The sequence below is a fragment of the Lentinus tigrinus genome (genome assembly GCF_003813185.1).
Source record: "Lentinus tigrinus ALCF2SS1-7 unplaced genomic scaffold L226scaffold_3, whole genome shotgun sequence".
NCBI lineage: Eukaryota > Fungi > Basidiomycota > Agaricomycetes > Polyporales > Polyporaceae > Lentinus > Lentinus tigrinus.
The window spans coordinates 226,691-239,098 of record NW_027137912.1 but is presented as its reverse complement, the minus strand read 5'-3'; the positions used below and the strand labels follow the sequence as shown (position 1 = coordinate 239,098).

At 53.1% G+C, this 12,408-nt stretch overlaps 5 protein-coding genes across 5 annotated transcripts; 3 read left to right on the top strand and 2 right to left on the bottom strand.

The window, feature by feature from the left end:
- Window positions 1-45: 45 nt before the first annotated feature.
- Window positions 46-1,822, top strand: L226DRAFT_499978 (uncharacterized protein). The gene is made up of 6 exons (XM_067677743.1): window positions 46-391; window positions 459-552; window positions 833-909; window positions 965-1,391; window positions 1,461-1,631; window positions 1,685-1,822. Exons 2-5 carry the CDS (start codon window positions 487-489, stop codon window positions 1,509-1,511), a joined length of 621 nt encoding a protein of 206 aa, XP_067540345.1. The 5' UTR covers window positions 46-391; window positions 459-486; the 3' UTR covers window positions 1,512-1,631; window positions 1,685-1,822.
- Window positions 1,823-2,589: 767 nt separating this feature from the next.
- Window positions 2,590-4,672, top strand: L226DRAFT_454086 (laccase 1; the record flags this gene model as incomplete). Its single annotated transcript, XM_067675165.1, has 10 exons — window positions 2,590-2,841; window positions 2,905-3,025; window positions 3,083-3,196; window positions 3,258-3,321; window positions 3,383-3,830; window positions 3,887-3,943; window positions 3,999-4,205; window positions 4,262-4,384; window positions 4,442-4,559; window positions 4,617-4,672. The coding sequence occupies 10 exons, from the start codon at window positions 2,590-2,592 to the stop codon at window positions 4,670-4,672; spliced, it is 1,560 nt and encodes a 519-aa protein (XP_067540344.1).
- Window positions 4,673-5,024: 352 nt separating this feature from the next.
- Window positions 5,025-7,284, top strand: L226DRAFT_557156 (uncharacterized protein). The gene is made up of 9 exons (XM_067683158.1): window positions 5,025-5,195; window positions 5,257-5,542; window positions 5,597-5,700; window positions 5,754-5,830; window positions 5,883-6,164; window positions 6,218-6,519; window positions 6,575-6,885; window positions 6,946-7,031; window positions 7,085-7,284. The coding sequence occupies exons 1-9, from the start codon at window positions 5,046-5,048 to the stop codon at window positions 7,179-7,181; spliced, it is 1,695 nt and encodes a 564-aa protein (XP_067540343.1). The 5' UTR covers window positions 5,025-5,045; the 3' UTR covers window positions 7,182-7,284.
- L226DRAFT_478253 (phosphoglucomutase first 3 domain-containing protein) lies at window positions 7,093-10,223 on the bottom strand. The gene is made up of 20 exons (XM_067676784.1): window positions 10,056-10,223; window positions 9,925-9,998; window positions 9,839-9,864; window positions 9,715-9,782; window positions 9,486-9,655; window positions 9,373-9,425; window positions 9,307-9,323; window positions 9,231-9,248; window positions 9,154-9,177; window positions 8,950-9,104; window positions 8,719-8,900; window positions 8,652-8,659; window positions 8,510-8,601; window positions 8,356-8,453; window positions 8,211-8,303; window positions 8,028-8,158; window positions 7,897-7,976; window positions 7,824-7,839; window positions 7,494-7,768; window positions 7,093-7,438 (listed from the first exon to the last, which is right to left on the bottom strand). Exons 1-20 carry the CDS (start codon window positions 10,104-10,106, stop codon window positions 7,291-7,293), a joined length of 1,779 nt encoding a protein of 592 aa, XP_067540342.1. The 5' UTR covers window positions 10,107-10,223; the 3' UTR covers window positions 7,093-7,290.
- Window positions 10,224-10,378: 155 nt separating this feature from the next.
- L226DRAFT_550071 (uncharacterized protein) lies at window positions 10,379-12,164 on the bottom strand. The gene is made up of 6 exons (XM_067682724.1): window positions 11,918-12,164; window positions 11,594-11,858; window positions 11,134-11,534; window positions 11,019-11,078; window positions 10,749-10,951; window positions 10,379-10,684 (listed from the first exon to the last, which is right to left on the bottom strand). Exons 1-6 carry the CDS (start codon window positions 11,984-11,986, stop codon window positions 10,402-10,404), a joined length of 1,281 nt encoding a protein of 426 aa, XP_067540341.1. The 5' UTR covers window positions 11,987-12,164; the 3' UTR covers window positions 10,379-10,401.
- Window positions 12,165-12,408: the final 244 nt, after the last annotated feature.

The following is a 12,408-nucleotide window of genomic DNA, read 5'->3' as shown; positions in this document are numbered from 1 at the left end:
ACCGTTCACAGTCTTCGACTCTATCGTACATGTCCATTGGTGTCTTCGTAATCCACGCTTGCTTTTTCTGGAGGGTCTTGAACGCTGCGGTGTGGCATGTCGCTCCTTCACTTTTTGAAAGTTGCCAGACGGACGACGCGCACGCGCTCACGCTTGACTTTGACGCTTGGGATGGGTGAGTGCGCCGCCGCGGTTAATGACTCCTCGTCAATACCATTACGTCCCCGGTATCTACGCGTATGCGTGCGCGGACGGTCGTCTCTTGATCGTCTCACACAAACCCAAGAGCTGGAGACCACGGGCTGGACTTGAAGTTCACCACCATCCACCATTGTCCCCATCAAATAGCCAGCACTTTCGGTGGGCGGCGTCTACGTACACATCATCTGGAGTAAGCTTTCCCGCACTTGAGTGGTACTCACTATAGGTTGCTTTGCTAACATGCTGCATATGTACAGACCAGCACCCACATTTGCTCGAGCCTAGATGGGATCCTTGGAGGACAAAGGCCTCGCTCGAGACACCTACACCGGTGCTTCCACAAGCATACAGGTATGTGGCACTCTCTCGTACCCTTCCCTCTTCCAGAGACGCGTGGAGAATCTGTCAAAGTGGATCTCTTAGCATAGAGCAAGCGCAGCCACGCCGGTACAAAGTACTCGAGGTCATCGGTGAAAAGCGTACCGGAATATACTGGCGCTCGTTCGAGCTTCGCCGTTCCGCATTCTTGTTGCCGGTTGCTCGGTACCTGAAGTCGCCTGTGGGACCTGCAGTTCATCATGCATGCCGACCATTGGTGGTTGTTAACTGACTTCACGCTTGAATGCTGTAGATCCAGCATGCAGATGCTTTCACAGGGGTTGAGAGGATCATGCTAGTCGCACAGGGCGATCTACAGCGACATCTCAGGTGAAAGTGCTCTGACTCTCTATCGTGTTCAAGAGGCTCAAATCTGCACCTTTAGCGCGTTCTTCGCTCGCACAATCACTATTGAATGCATGTACACAAAGACAGGACCGCGTGGTTTAGGCGCATCTCGTGACAATCCCATCCGGCAAGAACGCCAGGTGCAACTCAAGTGCGGCAGTCGGGTACTATGCATCGCGACGTCCTCGGTCACTGTCACTTCTTCGGAATGTGAGCGGCTGCTTCTCGACGAGAGATTCGCCCTGGGACAAATATTCCGGCACCTGCGCACTTACCCGGAGTTCGCTCTGCTGAAGGTGGATGCCCAGGTCGTCAACGGGCTTCGAGAGCTCCGGAGGACCTATCAACTGGAGACAGAAGGTATCTGCTGCGAGATAGAAGAGGTTTTCCCCGACAGGAACATGTTCGATCTGGGAGAGGCATGGCTCAAACAAGACGCTTGGGAGGATGGCTCTGGCGCCTCGGTGCGTTCCAACGGCTTCCCCGCGGTTGACGGGCCCGGAATACCCGTTTCACTACGCACAAACGCATAGAGCTTCCCTACCGGATCGAATCCGTCCCTTAGCCGATGGTCTCGGGACTAGCTATGTACATAAACGGCGCCGGGATAGGCCAAGATACATATACATGGATGGCTTCGTTGTCGGTCGCACAAGGCATTGACACGAGCGAGGCAGCCACGATTACGTCGGTTCAATGGGTATGTACGTCAATGGTCGTTTTGAGTCTTGATTATACCTCACAAGATCTTATGTAGAACGTAGCCCAACTCCATGGCCTTATCAGTTGTCACCAGCCCCACTCGAGAGTCAGTAGTCTCTATTCGGACATCTTCGCCGCTTCTAAACCAGTTGGAAACTCATGTTTCCCAACGAAGTTGCTTGCCTCCCCAGGGCGGCGTTAATGTGCGACGCCGTTCGGCTCAGAATTGCAATAGACTTTACTGAAGGCTGTGCCTCTGGTGCGCAGACCTCTGCAGCGCCTTTCCTGGGACCCGAGGTGCGTGAACTCCGGACCACTGCTATGCGGCACGGGACAGAACCCGCATCACCGCATTGATAGTCTGAGGGCGGGCAACACTCACCGACTTGATGCACCGCCGATGCCCCAAGACAGTCCGATGCAGCTCGGGCCTGATCTACGTTGTGCAGTTGCCAGTGACCAAGCTAAGCTCCTTATTATCCCTCCGTTATACATATGGCTTCCTAAGTGCACTACTCCTCGGCGGGCTCAATGTTTGCAGCAGGCCCACACGTCGAGGCTGAGAGCCTGACACACTGGATAGCCGGGTTGAAGTACGGGTGCGTACCCGGGGCATTAGACGCGACGTCGGTTCCAGTTGGCGCAGCCGAGAATGAACGAAGTGATGGAAGTGTACCCGACCCTGGCGCTGGGCCCATTTTCGCCGCCACGACGGATCTGGGCACGGCTTTTGGACGCGTCAGTCCGTCGAATTGGTAGTGCGTGGTGTGGGCGCGTGTTGCGGTAATTTCTGGGTATGCCTTCCCTGCATCCAGTGATGGACGGCGTGCATATAAAACGTGTGGATGCGAGGCTTTGGGGATCATCGCACCCCCACCCCCCGCCCTCTCCCGTTATTTCTTTCTTTCTTCTGTTCCCCCTTTTCTTCTATTTTCTCACTCTTCGCTGTGCGGGTCCGGGATGGCGATGTTGAAGACCCTTCACTTCTTCCTCCTGTCATCACTTGTGCTAAGCAGCTTTGCTGCGATTGGGCCGGTTACTGAGTTGACTATCGTCAATGCCAATATTTCGCCCGACGGGTATGAGCGCGCAGCGGTCCTTGCTGGCGGGAGCTTTCCAGGGCCTCTCATCACCGGGAAGAAGGGCGATCACTTCCAGATTAATGTCATCGACCAGCTCACGAACCACACTATGCTGAAGTCGACTAGCATTGTGAGTAACCAGTGATATGTGTGGCATCCGACTCACCACTGACAAGAAACCTCACGCGGGCAGCATTGGCATGGTTTTTTCCAGAAAGGGACTAACTGGGCCGACGGCCCTGCCTTCGTGAACCAGTGTCCGATCGCGTCGGGAAATTCATTCCTGTACGACTTCAGTGTTCCCGATCAAGCTGGTGAGTTTAACCGACACAGCTTCCGCACATGAACGATGTTGACGCCATGTTTCAAAGGCACCTTCTGGTATCACAGCCATCTCTCGACTCAGTACTGTGATGGACTGCGAGGTCCGATCGTTGTCTACGACCCCAATGATCCGCATGCTAGCCGCTATGATGTCGACAATGGTGAGCAAGCATAACAGAAGTTGCAGTTGAACGTTCCGAGTTGACCCTCGGTGTGGCCCAGATGATACTGTAATCACCCTTGCGGATTGGTACCATGTTGCTGCGAAGCTCGGGCCAGCCGTCCCGTAAGCATTGCGATCGCATGCACACCCCATGAATACTGATAGCTCAGACGGTGCTTTCCAGATTCGGCGGGGACTCCACCCTCATCAATGGCAAAGGTCGCTCCCCCCAAACTCCTACGGCGGATCTGAGCGTCATCACAGTAACACCAGGCAAACGCTACCGCTTCCGATTGATCTCGCTTTCATGCGATCCCAACTACGTCTTCAGCATTGACAGACACGCCCTGACCATCATCGAGGCGGACTCCGTGAACACCCAACCGCTCGTTGTAGACTCTGTCCAGGTTTTTGCAGGTCAGCGGTACTCATTTGTCCTTGAGGCCAACCAATCTGTCGGCAACTACTGGATTCGGGCCAACCCTAACCTTGGAAACACCGGATTCGCCGGTGGACTGAACTCCGCGATCCTGAGGTATGACGGTGCTCCCGAGACCGAGCCGACGAGCTTGAGCATAACGACAAAGCCATTGAAGGAGACTGACTTGCATCCGCTGACCCCGATGCCGGTGGTAAGTCGAGTCTCCTTTGAAGCTGTGCAGAGCAATCTGATCAACCCTCCCTTTAGCCTGGAAGCCCTGAGTCTGGCGGCGTTGACAAGGCCATCAACTTTGTCTTCTCGTTCGTGCGTATGCTTCGCTTATGCCGATAAGGTCGAGATGCTGATACCTCACAATCAGAACGGCACAAACTTCTTCACGAACGGCGCCACTTTCTCACCGCCCAGCCTTCCCGTGCTGCTGCAGATCATGAGCGGGGCACAGGCGGCATCAGATCTCCTCCCGTCCGGCGATATTTATGTCCTTCCCTCAAATGCGACTATCGAGCTGTCCTTTCCGGCTACAGTCAACGCCCCGGGATCACCGCATCCCTTCCATCTGCATGGGGTGAGTCTTCAGCAAATAAAAACAGCCGTCGAATCCATCTGACCTTTCCTGAATAGCACACCTTTGCTGTCGTACGCAGTGCTGGAAGTTCCAAATACAACTATGAGAATCCAATCTGGCGCGATGTGGTGAGCACGGGGACGCCCGCCGCGGCCGACAATGTGACCATCCGCTTCAGGGTGAGTATCTACGGGAACAGTGCGGTGGATTGTACTGCTGACACCCCACTGAAATAGACTGATAACCCGGGTCCCTGGTTCCTCCACTGTCACATCGATTTCCATCTGGAGGCTGGCTTTGCGGTGGTCATGGCTGAGGATACTCCCGGCACCAAGGACGCAAACCCTGTTCCACGTGAGTCCTTGCAAATTATCCTTCGCGTGTGAGTTGGTTACTCATGCTTTGAGACAGAGGCGTGGTCAGATCTCTGTCCAATATACCAGGCGCTGCCCGAGAGCGACCAGTGAAATTCATCTCTTCCACACTTTGACGGCTTCTGGAATCAGTAATAAAGACTCTCATGGACTCGCCCCCCGGAGTATTCATGCTATGCAGCGTGTACTACTAGCACTTACGGTCATTCCCTCGCACACGGACTTTCGCATACTATATACGATACAGCCTTACATTTGGACTTTTTTACTGATTGTACGTGCTTTGATTACCAACAACTCACCGTACTATACCTTGTTAATGTATCCCAGGGCGGCCTTCCTTGCGCCGCTGTTCTTGGGTGTGACGTGACGTCCGCAACGCGTGATCGTGACCTATCGCGTCCCATAATGAGTGTCAGGACGCGTCAGCTTGTGCCCTTGACTACTGACCACGACCATCCGAATCATGGCTGCAGACTATCGGACACAGGCTCTTCAGGATCCTACAACAGTGCTACAGGAGCTGTATCGTGCGCATGGCAACGCGGAAAATTTCCCTCGCTTTGTGGCAGAACACTTCTCTCAGCTCTTCGAGACACCCGGGTCATACAAGCGGGTATGTCGCATGTCATGATCCTCGCGTGTGATAGCTCATGGAATCATGACACTTGGCGTAGATTCCAACACTCAATGTCAGCAGTCCGCCACAGTCCCATCAGGACCGCTCTTTAGTGCGCTTCCGTGCCATGGTGCAGGATACCTCCCTGTCTACCGAGATGTATCTATCGAAACACAATGATGGCTCCTGTGGAGGCTGGGGGATATATGAAGCCGAAGCCGAGAGCAGTTCAAGTGCCAGGGAAGTGGATTATACCCACCTACAGGAATGCAGCGTCCTATGGGCGACCAGCGTTCCTGCCGAGTCAGAATGGTGCGCTCATGAGTTGGATCAGCTCGAGGGTGGTATGTGTAGGATCATTTGCGCCTTTGTGTGCAAGTCTTTGAACTCTGAGCTAGGTCAGGAGAGTGCCGTTGATGCTACTGCGTCCACGCCGCCCGTCCTCCAACTTTCCCACAAATTTCCTCACTCCGATCGTGGCCACATTGGCCTGCAGGTCAAGGTTAGTGCGAGTGTCAATTTGTGAAATGGCTTGTACTTACATCCCTATAATAGGTCTATGATAGAAACGAGGTCGAGACATTCAAGTCGACAGACATAGTTACGTTCATCGGGATCATATCCACTGAAGCGTAAGTGAGCTATATTACCTCCTGAATGCAATACCAAGTTATTGCTTTTCAGATGCGTTTTGGATCGTACACAAGAGATCGCTATCGAAGTTCCGACGCTGCATGTCCTCTTCACAAAATCTCACGGCCCAGGCCTCGTTCCCCGTGTTTTTCCCCGACTCGTCCGGCGAACTGAGGAGAATCATCAAGGCGTTTCAATCGGGGAATCAGCGAAGCCAATAGCTCAAGACAACGCTGATACACGCCGTGAGCTCATCAGATGGATGGCAGAAGAAGCACTTGGTGGAGATCTACGAGCCGCAGAATGGGTGCTCTTCTCGTGCATCGCTCGAGTGTGAGTGCTAAGCTAGTTACGCGTGTGCAATCCTAATACTGACGTGCGATAAGACAATCACGTCACCCGCCTCTTCTCCCACCCTCGCTGGTGGTCTCGCGATTCCCAGCGCCGCCCCCGGTACCATCTACAGTGGGACCATCTGCGACGCCGGTTCCCACCCTCTCGGCAGTATTGGCTGCTCTGCTCCCTTTAACATATCCACTTAACCTTTCACTGGAGAGTCTCAACAAGACAAGGTACACACCAGAGAGCAAGGACGAGGATTTGCACGCAGGTGTCCTGCAGCTTCCTCAGGGAACAGTGATGCTGGTCTCGGAGGGCGGTGTGCGTGAAGGCCAGCTACTGGAACAAGGTAAGTTCCTACAACAGTAGCGCATCCAGCGATCGATTGTTTACCTGAATCGTAGGTATCATGAACGTTCGAGCGCTACAAGAGGTAATGGACGCACAGACGCTGGCATACGTCTTTCCATTCAGCCAGTTTTCGTTCCCAACGGATATAAGCTGCATCATAGTCACGGAAGGGCGCAAGAGCGCGTTTTTCCGGACCGATTTCAACATCCCTCTTTGCGCCCCCAACGATTCCGCGGCCGTGGCTGCTTTATATAAGCCTGCCGACCAGATCAAGATGCCATCTCCCGAGAAACTTGCAACGTTCAGGGACCTGGTGGTTGGTGCCCGTTGCGGCAAGGTCCAGGTGCCTGAGGCCACGTCCGAGGTAAGTATGTCCTGGTGCTGGGCGGCTGTTGAGCTCGGCTCTGAATACGCTTCCTCGTAGCACATACAAGCTCAATTTGTACTCGAGCGGCAGAGGGACAGGAACGTGACGGCTGACGATCTCATCCGTTGGATGACTGTATCTAAGTGAGTAACCTCGGTCTCAGTGAGATGCCAGTACCACCACTGATAATTCCTAGATTGCATGCGCTGTCATTGCATGAACCGACGCTGAGCGTAGAGACGTGGCAGCATGCGAAGGCGTTGGATGACCAGCGGAGAGCGTTGCTGTCTTGATCGTCTTGAACTCGCGTTCGATCTACTGGTTGGTGCTATCTGACTAGTGGGGCCGTGTATTTACTGCCACTATGTGAATGCTATATGCACATCCTGCGCTGACAGACGTTCAGGGCTTCCCGAGCCCATTCTTCTCTGCTTCCATCCAGCTGTTTGACAACTCCTCAACGACATTGGGCAGAAGCCTTGCTACGGCAGAAGCGTCTTGCCCGCTCCCTTCGAGATAGTACTTGATCTTGGGCTCGGTCCCACTCGTTCTACCAGGTGCAATTACTGAATAGGTACACGAAGAAGGTTGACGTGGATGCTCACCTCGTCGTGAGCGTGATTTTTGTGCCGTCTGTCTTGTTCTCCGCCCTGAACTGAATCATATGGCCAGACGAAAGCGGGAGCATAGGCTTGTAACTCGGCGGATTCGCACTGTCGTATCCGATTGTGAGGTCTCGTACGCTGGTGACTTCGAGCCCAGCAATTGACTTGGGGTAGCTCGGCGTCGTGGCCGTGCCTTTGCCATCGAAGTTGCGGACACGCGCGAAGATCGAGTCGATGGTGCTCGGTTCCGTACAGATAAAGTATGAATTGCTCGTCTGCAGATGAATCACAATCAGGGTAGGTGAAAATTGTGCCTTCGCAGCCACCCACCTGAAAGAAACCGTATCTAAGGTCAATTTTTGGATTAGTTTGAGCTGAGGTCATGGCTTTTGGCACAACTCACTTTGCGTATAGTTCCCTGAGATGGCTGCTAGCCGTCTTGCCTTTCCTTTGCAAAGATGCGGCCAGTTCGGCGAAGACGACCTGTGAAGGTCGTGAGATATGAATGTGTGAGACTAAGCAGGAGGTACCGACCGATGCTGCGACCCCATCTTTATCACGCAGCTGGGAGCCAAACATGAACCCTATCGCCTCCTCGTAACCGAAGGGCACTTCATAGCCCTCCTGCTGGAGGGTGAGGGCGGTGTTTCCGATGTACTTGAAGCCTGCAGAGCAACATTCTGTGGAGACTGTTATAGAGATCCAGAACGAGCTCACCAGTCAAGCATTCGGCGAATTTAAATCCTTCCGCACGTGCCATCGCTTCGATCATCTTAGAGCTGACGGTAGATGCAACCATGGCGAGTTTGGCTAATCACCAACTATTAGAAGCGTGATGTCGGTGTATCTGCAAGCTACTCACATATTGGTTTCCCGGACTCTTTGTAGTTGTCGAGGCAGGCACTGGCCAAGAGCGTGCCGAGCTGGTCACCGGTGAATTGTATCCACTTCCCATCCGCACTGGCGACGAATGATGATCAGAAATACTATGTCTTCCGGAAATTCGTGAGATATACCTCTTCTCCGCTGCAGCAAAACGATCTGAGTCGGGGTCCTGAGCCAGGATATAGTCGGCCCCACTCTGGGTTGCGGTGGCTATCGCGAGATCCTGACCGATGTTTCAACACGGTTACACCCGGAATCAACTTTGTTACGTACCAAAGCACCTGGTATACGAGTTAGCCCAAGGTCCATGGATCGATATCAACGGGTCAAGTGAACCCACCATTCTCTTCTGGGTTCGGGAATCTGACTGTAGGGAACTCGGGATCCGGCTTCTGCTGCTCTATCACCGGGATATATGGCGGGAAACCACACAACTGGAAGGCCTTTGTCATTGCGGCATCGCTGACTCCATGCATCGAAGTGTTCACAAACTTCAATGGTGTCTGTGTGTTGAGGGACCTGCTCGAGAGCGTCTGGAAGGACGAGGTAAAGCATGCAACGAACGACATACCGATAGTGACAAAGAGAGCCTATATAATCGAAATATGCAACGTCATCAAACTGCTTCAGGAGCGGAGAAGCTGTGAGGGAGTTGAGATCTAAAGGGCGAGGCTCTTGCTGTTGTTTGATGGACGCTGAGATCCCCTTGTCATGGGGCTCGATAATCTGGGTCCAAATGAGTATGATGTCAATCCCATTGTCGACACGAAGCTACCTGGACGGCATTCTCCCAATAAACCTTCAAAGTATTCGGGTGAGTGTCAGACATGCCCAATAAGAAATAGGGCTTGCCTTGTAACCGTTGTCTTGCTATAATGTTACCAACAACTCAATGCCGACTCATGGAAGCTAGTGCGGACGTGCGCACCTTTGGATTATGGCTCGCTAGGACTGGTTAGTGAAAGATGACCACAAGACGAAAACAAATCCGAACCTGTGATCATAACTCCACAGGCTGCACCTTTGGTCCTGACGGTGAAAGGGACACTAAGTCACGCATGGGGAAGGGGTCAGATCTGCACAGAAAAGAGATCACGACTGGCATACAGAGGAGTGTGAACAACACCATCATGGAAGTATACGGGAACTCCCTGGTCGATGAATGCTGCTGCAGCCAACTTGGCCCATCTCTCGGAGTGATAGCGGTGGTCATGGCCGACAACCACTCCGCGGTCGCGTGCGTTCTGGACGTGTTCAATAACGTACGCACACAGGCCCTGTGGATAGATCGTTCAATCGAGCTGCAAGAACGGGCATCGATGCAATATAATCCTACCTGAGACGCTTGTATAATGATGAGGTCATTCATGCGAGCCCATCCCGCCTCCATCTTTCCTCGCAAGCCTGTATATATACGATTCAGCACCATAAGGTTGCATGAATACATTGATCACATATACCCGCAGTCCCGAATTCAATGCGTGGGCTGACGACCGGGTGTGCGTCAGTGGCACAAGCGATTGGCTGGCAGTGAAGAAAGCTTCACCTCATGCGTTTCTGCAGTTCTGCGTCGTTGCCTTCTGCAATGAGCTGTTCAATCTCTCTTCTAGTCTCCTCATTCTGCATATAGCCATATGTGAGATGTCACACCGCAGTATAGAGACATCAAAACCTTACGGGATCTAAACGGAGCCATTGATCTACTAGTTCCTTGAGAGTAGGCGTCATACTGGGCGATATCTGCGCCAAAAGTAAACACGTCGAGATGGCAGTCTCTCCGATCCGTAAAAAGCCTCGGACCACCTTATTGACGTCGGTTGAGTCGAGGTTGGACTCGCAGTCGTCCGAGAACGAGAACGACCAAGGCTGTGTCACGGTCGCCTTCCAATATGATTGCCCTTTTGGGACGAGCTGAGCGCCTCGTCGGATCCCGAGTCCGCCTCCGAGGAATATCCAGCCTGAGGTGCCTTCAACTGCGCGATGGACACGCGATGCTGTAGCATGTGTGATACATCTTCATTGGCTATGCTATGACGTTTTCAGGGAACATCGGACTGTCCAAGTCCGTCGTTATGTTCCTGTGAACCACGTCCCGAATCCTGGACTCTACAGCAAAGAAGACATCTAGCGAACCCTCCGGGCGGTCTACAGTGGGTATCTGGGCTGCCAATTCCCCCTCTACAGTGCGCCTGATGTAATCGGGGTCGGGGTTTGAGAAAAACACACGAATGTATCTGTCATTGATTCCGGACGTGTGAAATCGTATGCGCGTCGGAAAACCGAAGTGGGCCGTGTGCCAGGAGATCCTGATACATGAAAGGGTTACAGTCAATCCGCGGTGGAGGTGGGAAGCAATAGAAAGTTCCTTACGCTACGTTGGAATTGACGGATGCGTGACCTGGAGGAGCAGCAAAGAACATGGACCGCCCCGCATTAGCGGCCGATAGCATGAGGTGGCTTGCAACACTCATGTATTCCTCCACAAAGGAAGGTTCGCGAGAGCGTATGATTGACCGTCGTATCGAACACGCCGAATCTTCTAGCGTTGATCCAGGACTTAGGTCGCACGGGATCTGTCAAGCGGATACTTATGTCAATCACAACAGCACATCATGGCAGGCTTGGCAAACTACCACGCACGATATAGATGGCGTTTCCCGCAACAGCTGGACTTTCTACAGCGCCAGGAACTGCTCTGTACTTGCAGGATCACTCAGAGACGCCACATGATATGCATCGGAATCAGGAGACATACGCTTGCGGCATTGGTTATCTTCGTGATTGGGATCTCGCTGTGTCGATTAATCACGCTGACGATGTATGCCGTGAGACAGTCCTGTGAAGAAGGTCGGACGTCCAGGGCTTTGCGCTTCATGATCAAGTCTCGAAGGTTGCGAAGTTGAGTCGTCGTGACATTGAAGGCGACCTCCGCCGTGTCTCGATTCATGGCTGCATATCGCTGTCCTAGGTCCGCCGTTGGGCATGCATGCGCCAGATGGGGCATGAGCGGGCTGTATGCTTCCAACAAGGCGTCGTCTGGGGAGCGAAAGAAACGCTTTGTGAAGGATGGCGTTGGTAGGGCGGGGGCGGGGCGGTCGTCTCTCTGATATCGTTGAGAGAGCAGCTGCATGAATCGCAGCAAGACAGTAGCATCACCTATAAGGTAGGGCGAACACGTTCAACACAAATGCGATGCGCGAGATCCAAGGACATGCCTAGTGTATGGTGCCATGACACGCCGATGGCGGTTTCCTCTTGGGTGATAGTCAACTTGATCAAGAGAAGGGAGTGAACGCTATCCGAGCTGGGCTGCGAATGAATGAGAGCCGGGTCTGAAGGATAGCGTGATGGTTCGTAAACCCTTGACCTGAAGAATCGGCTTAGATTGCGTTGTACGACCCACGGGTGCTGGTCCAATCCCAAGGAAGCCGTGCCCGAATCCTCGACTTCCACCATGATGGAAGACGCGGTCAGTGAGATCTGTGTTGCTGGTACGTGAGGTATGCACAATGGGAAGGCAGTGTACCGAGTTGACATACCTCCCATTGGTCCCCGTCCCGGAGGAGCTGTCCAGCGGCGTGAGGATAGGCTTGCAAAGTCTCCTCCATAGCGCGTATGAACTGGGGAACTTTGATGCGTGTTGGAAGTATATGGACGTTTTCAATCTAAAATGATGAAGCCTTAATGTAGCTGACATCTCATAGCAAATCGTGGTAGTAACAGCTTGTCATCGACGTCGACACGCACGTAGGTCATCCATAATTCATACCCCGGCAGCTTGACAGATGAGGTTTCACCGCTCAATATTGTGGGAGTCTTGGGCTTTACCGCAAGAAAGTACATGATTGAACGAGAAAGCTACTTCACGCTGTTGTTGTGATGTGCGGGGTAGGATGTTAAAGAGAAACGCCGGGAATGTCTCGTGGAGGTCGTGAACAAACCGCAGAAGCGCCTGAGGGTACCAAACGGTTTGTGCCATACCCAACCGAAACACAACAAGTCGGCCCTATTACAGCAACATCCCTACCAA

What these genes read in the sequence shown, in the direction of transcription:
- L226DRAFT_499978 (XM_067677743.1), top strand. Translation starts at nt 487, where the DNA reads ATGGGATCCTTGGAGGACAAAGGCCTCGCTCGAGACACCTACACCGGT. An exon ending in GATCTACAGCGACATCTCAG is followed by an intron (nt 910 to 964) that starts GTGAAAGTGCTC and finishes CTGCACCTTTAG; the next exon opens with CGCGTTCTTCGCTCGCACAA. An exon ending in AGGATGGCTCTGGCGCCTCG is followed by an intron (nt 1,392 to 1,460) that starts GTGCGTTCCAAC and finishes ACAAACGCATAG; the next exon opens with AGCTTCCCTACCGGATCGAA.
- L226DRAFT_557156 (XM_067683158.1), top strand. Translation starts at nt 5,046, where the DNA reads ATGGCTGCAGACTATCGGACACAGGCTCTTCAGGATCCTACAACAGTG. An exon ending in GTTGGATCAGCTCGAGGGTG is followed by an intron (nt 5,543 to 5,596) that starts GTATGTGTAGGA and finishes ACTCTGAGCTAG; the next exon opens with GTCAGGAGAGTGCCGTTGAT. An exon ending in TGCCTGAGGCCACGTCCGAG is followed by an intron (nt 6,886 to 6,945) that starts GTAAGTATGTCC and finishes GCTTCCTCGTAG; the next exon opens with CACATACAAGCTCAATTTGT.
- L226DRAFT_478253 (XM_067676784.1), bottom strand. Translation starts at nt 10,106, where the DNA reads ATGACGCCTACTCTCAAGGAACTAGTAGATCAATGGCTCCGTTTAGAT. An exon ending in TTTGCTGCAGCGGAGAAGAG is followed by an intron (nt 8,454 to 8,509) that starts GTATATCTCACG and finishes ATTCGTCGCCAG; the next exon opens with TGCGGATGGGAAGTGGATAC. An exon ending in ATTCGCCGAATGCTTGACTG is followed by an intron (nt 8,159 to 8,210) that starts GTGAGCTCGTTC and finishes GTTGCTCTGCAG; the next exon opens with GCTTCAAGTACATCGGAAAC.
- L226DRAFT_550071 (XM_067682724.1), bottom strand. Translation starts at nt 11,986, where the DNA reads ATGGAGGAGACTTTGCAAGCCTATCCTCACGCCGCTGGACAGCTCCTC. An exon ending in GGGACGGGGACCAATGGGAG is followed by an intron (nt 11,859 to 11,917) that starts GTATGTCAACTC and finishes CCAGCAACACAG; the next exon opens with ATCTCACTGACCGCGTCTTC. An exon ending in GTCATGGCACCATACACTAG is followed by an intron (nt 11,535 to 11,593) that starts GCATGTCCTTGG and finishes CCTACCTTATAG; the next exon opens with GTGATGCTACTGTCTTGCTG.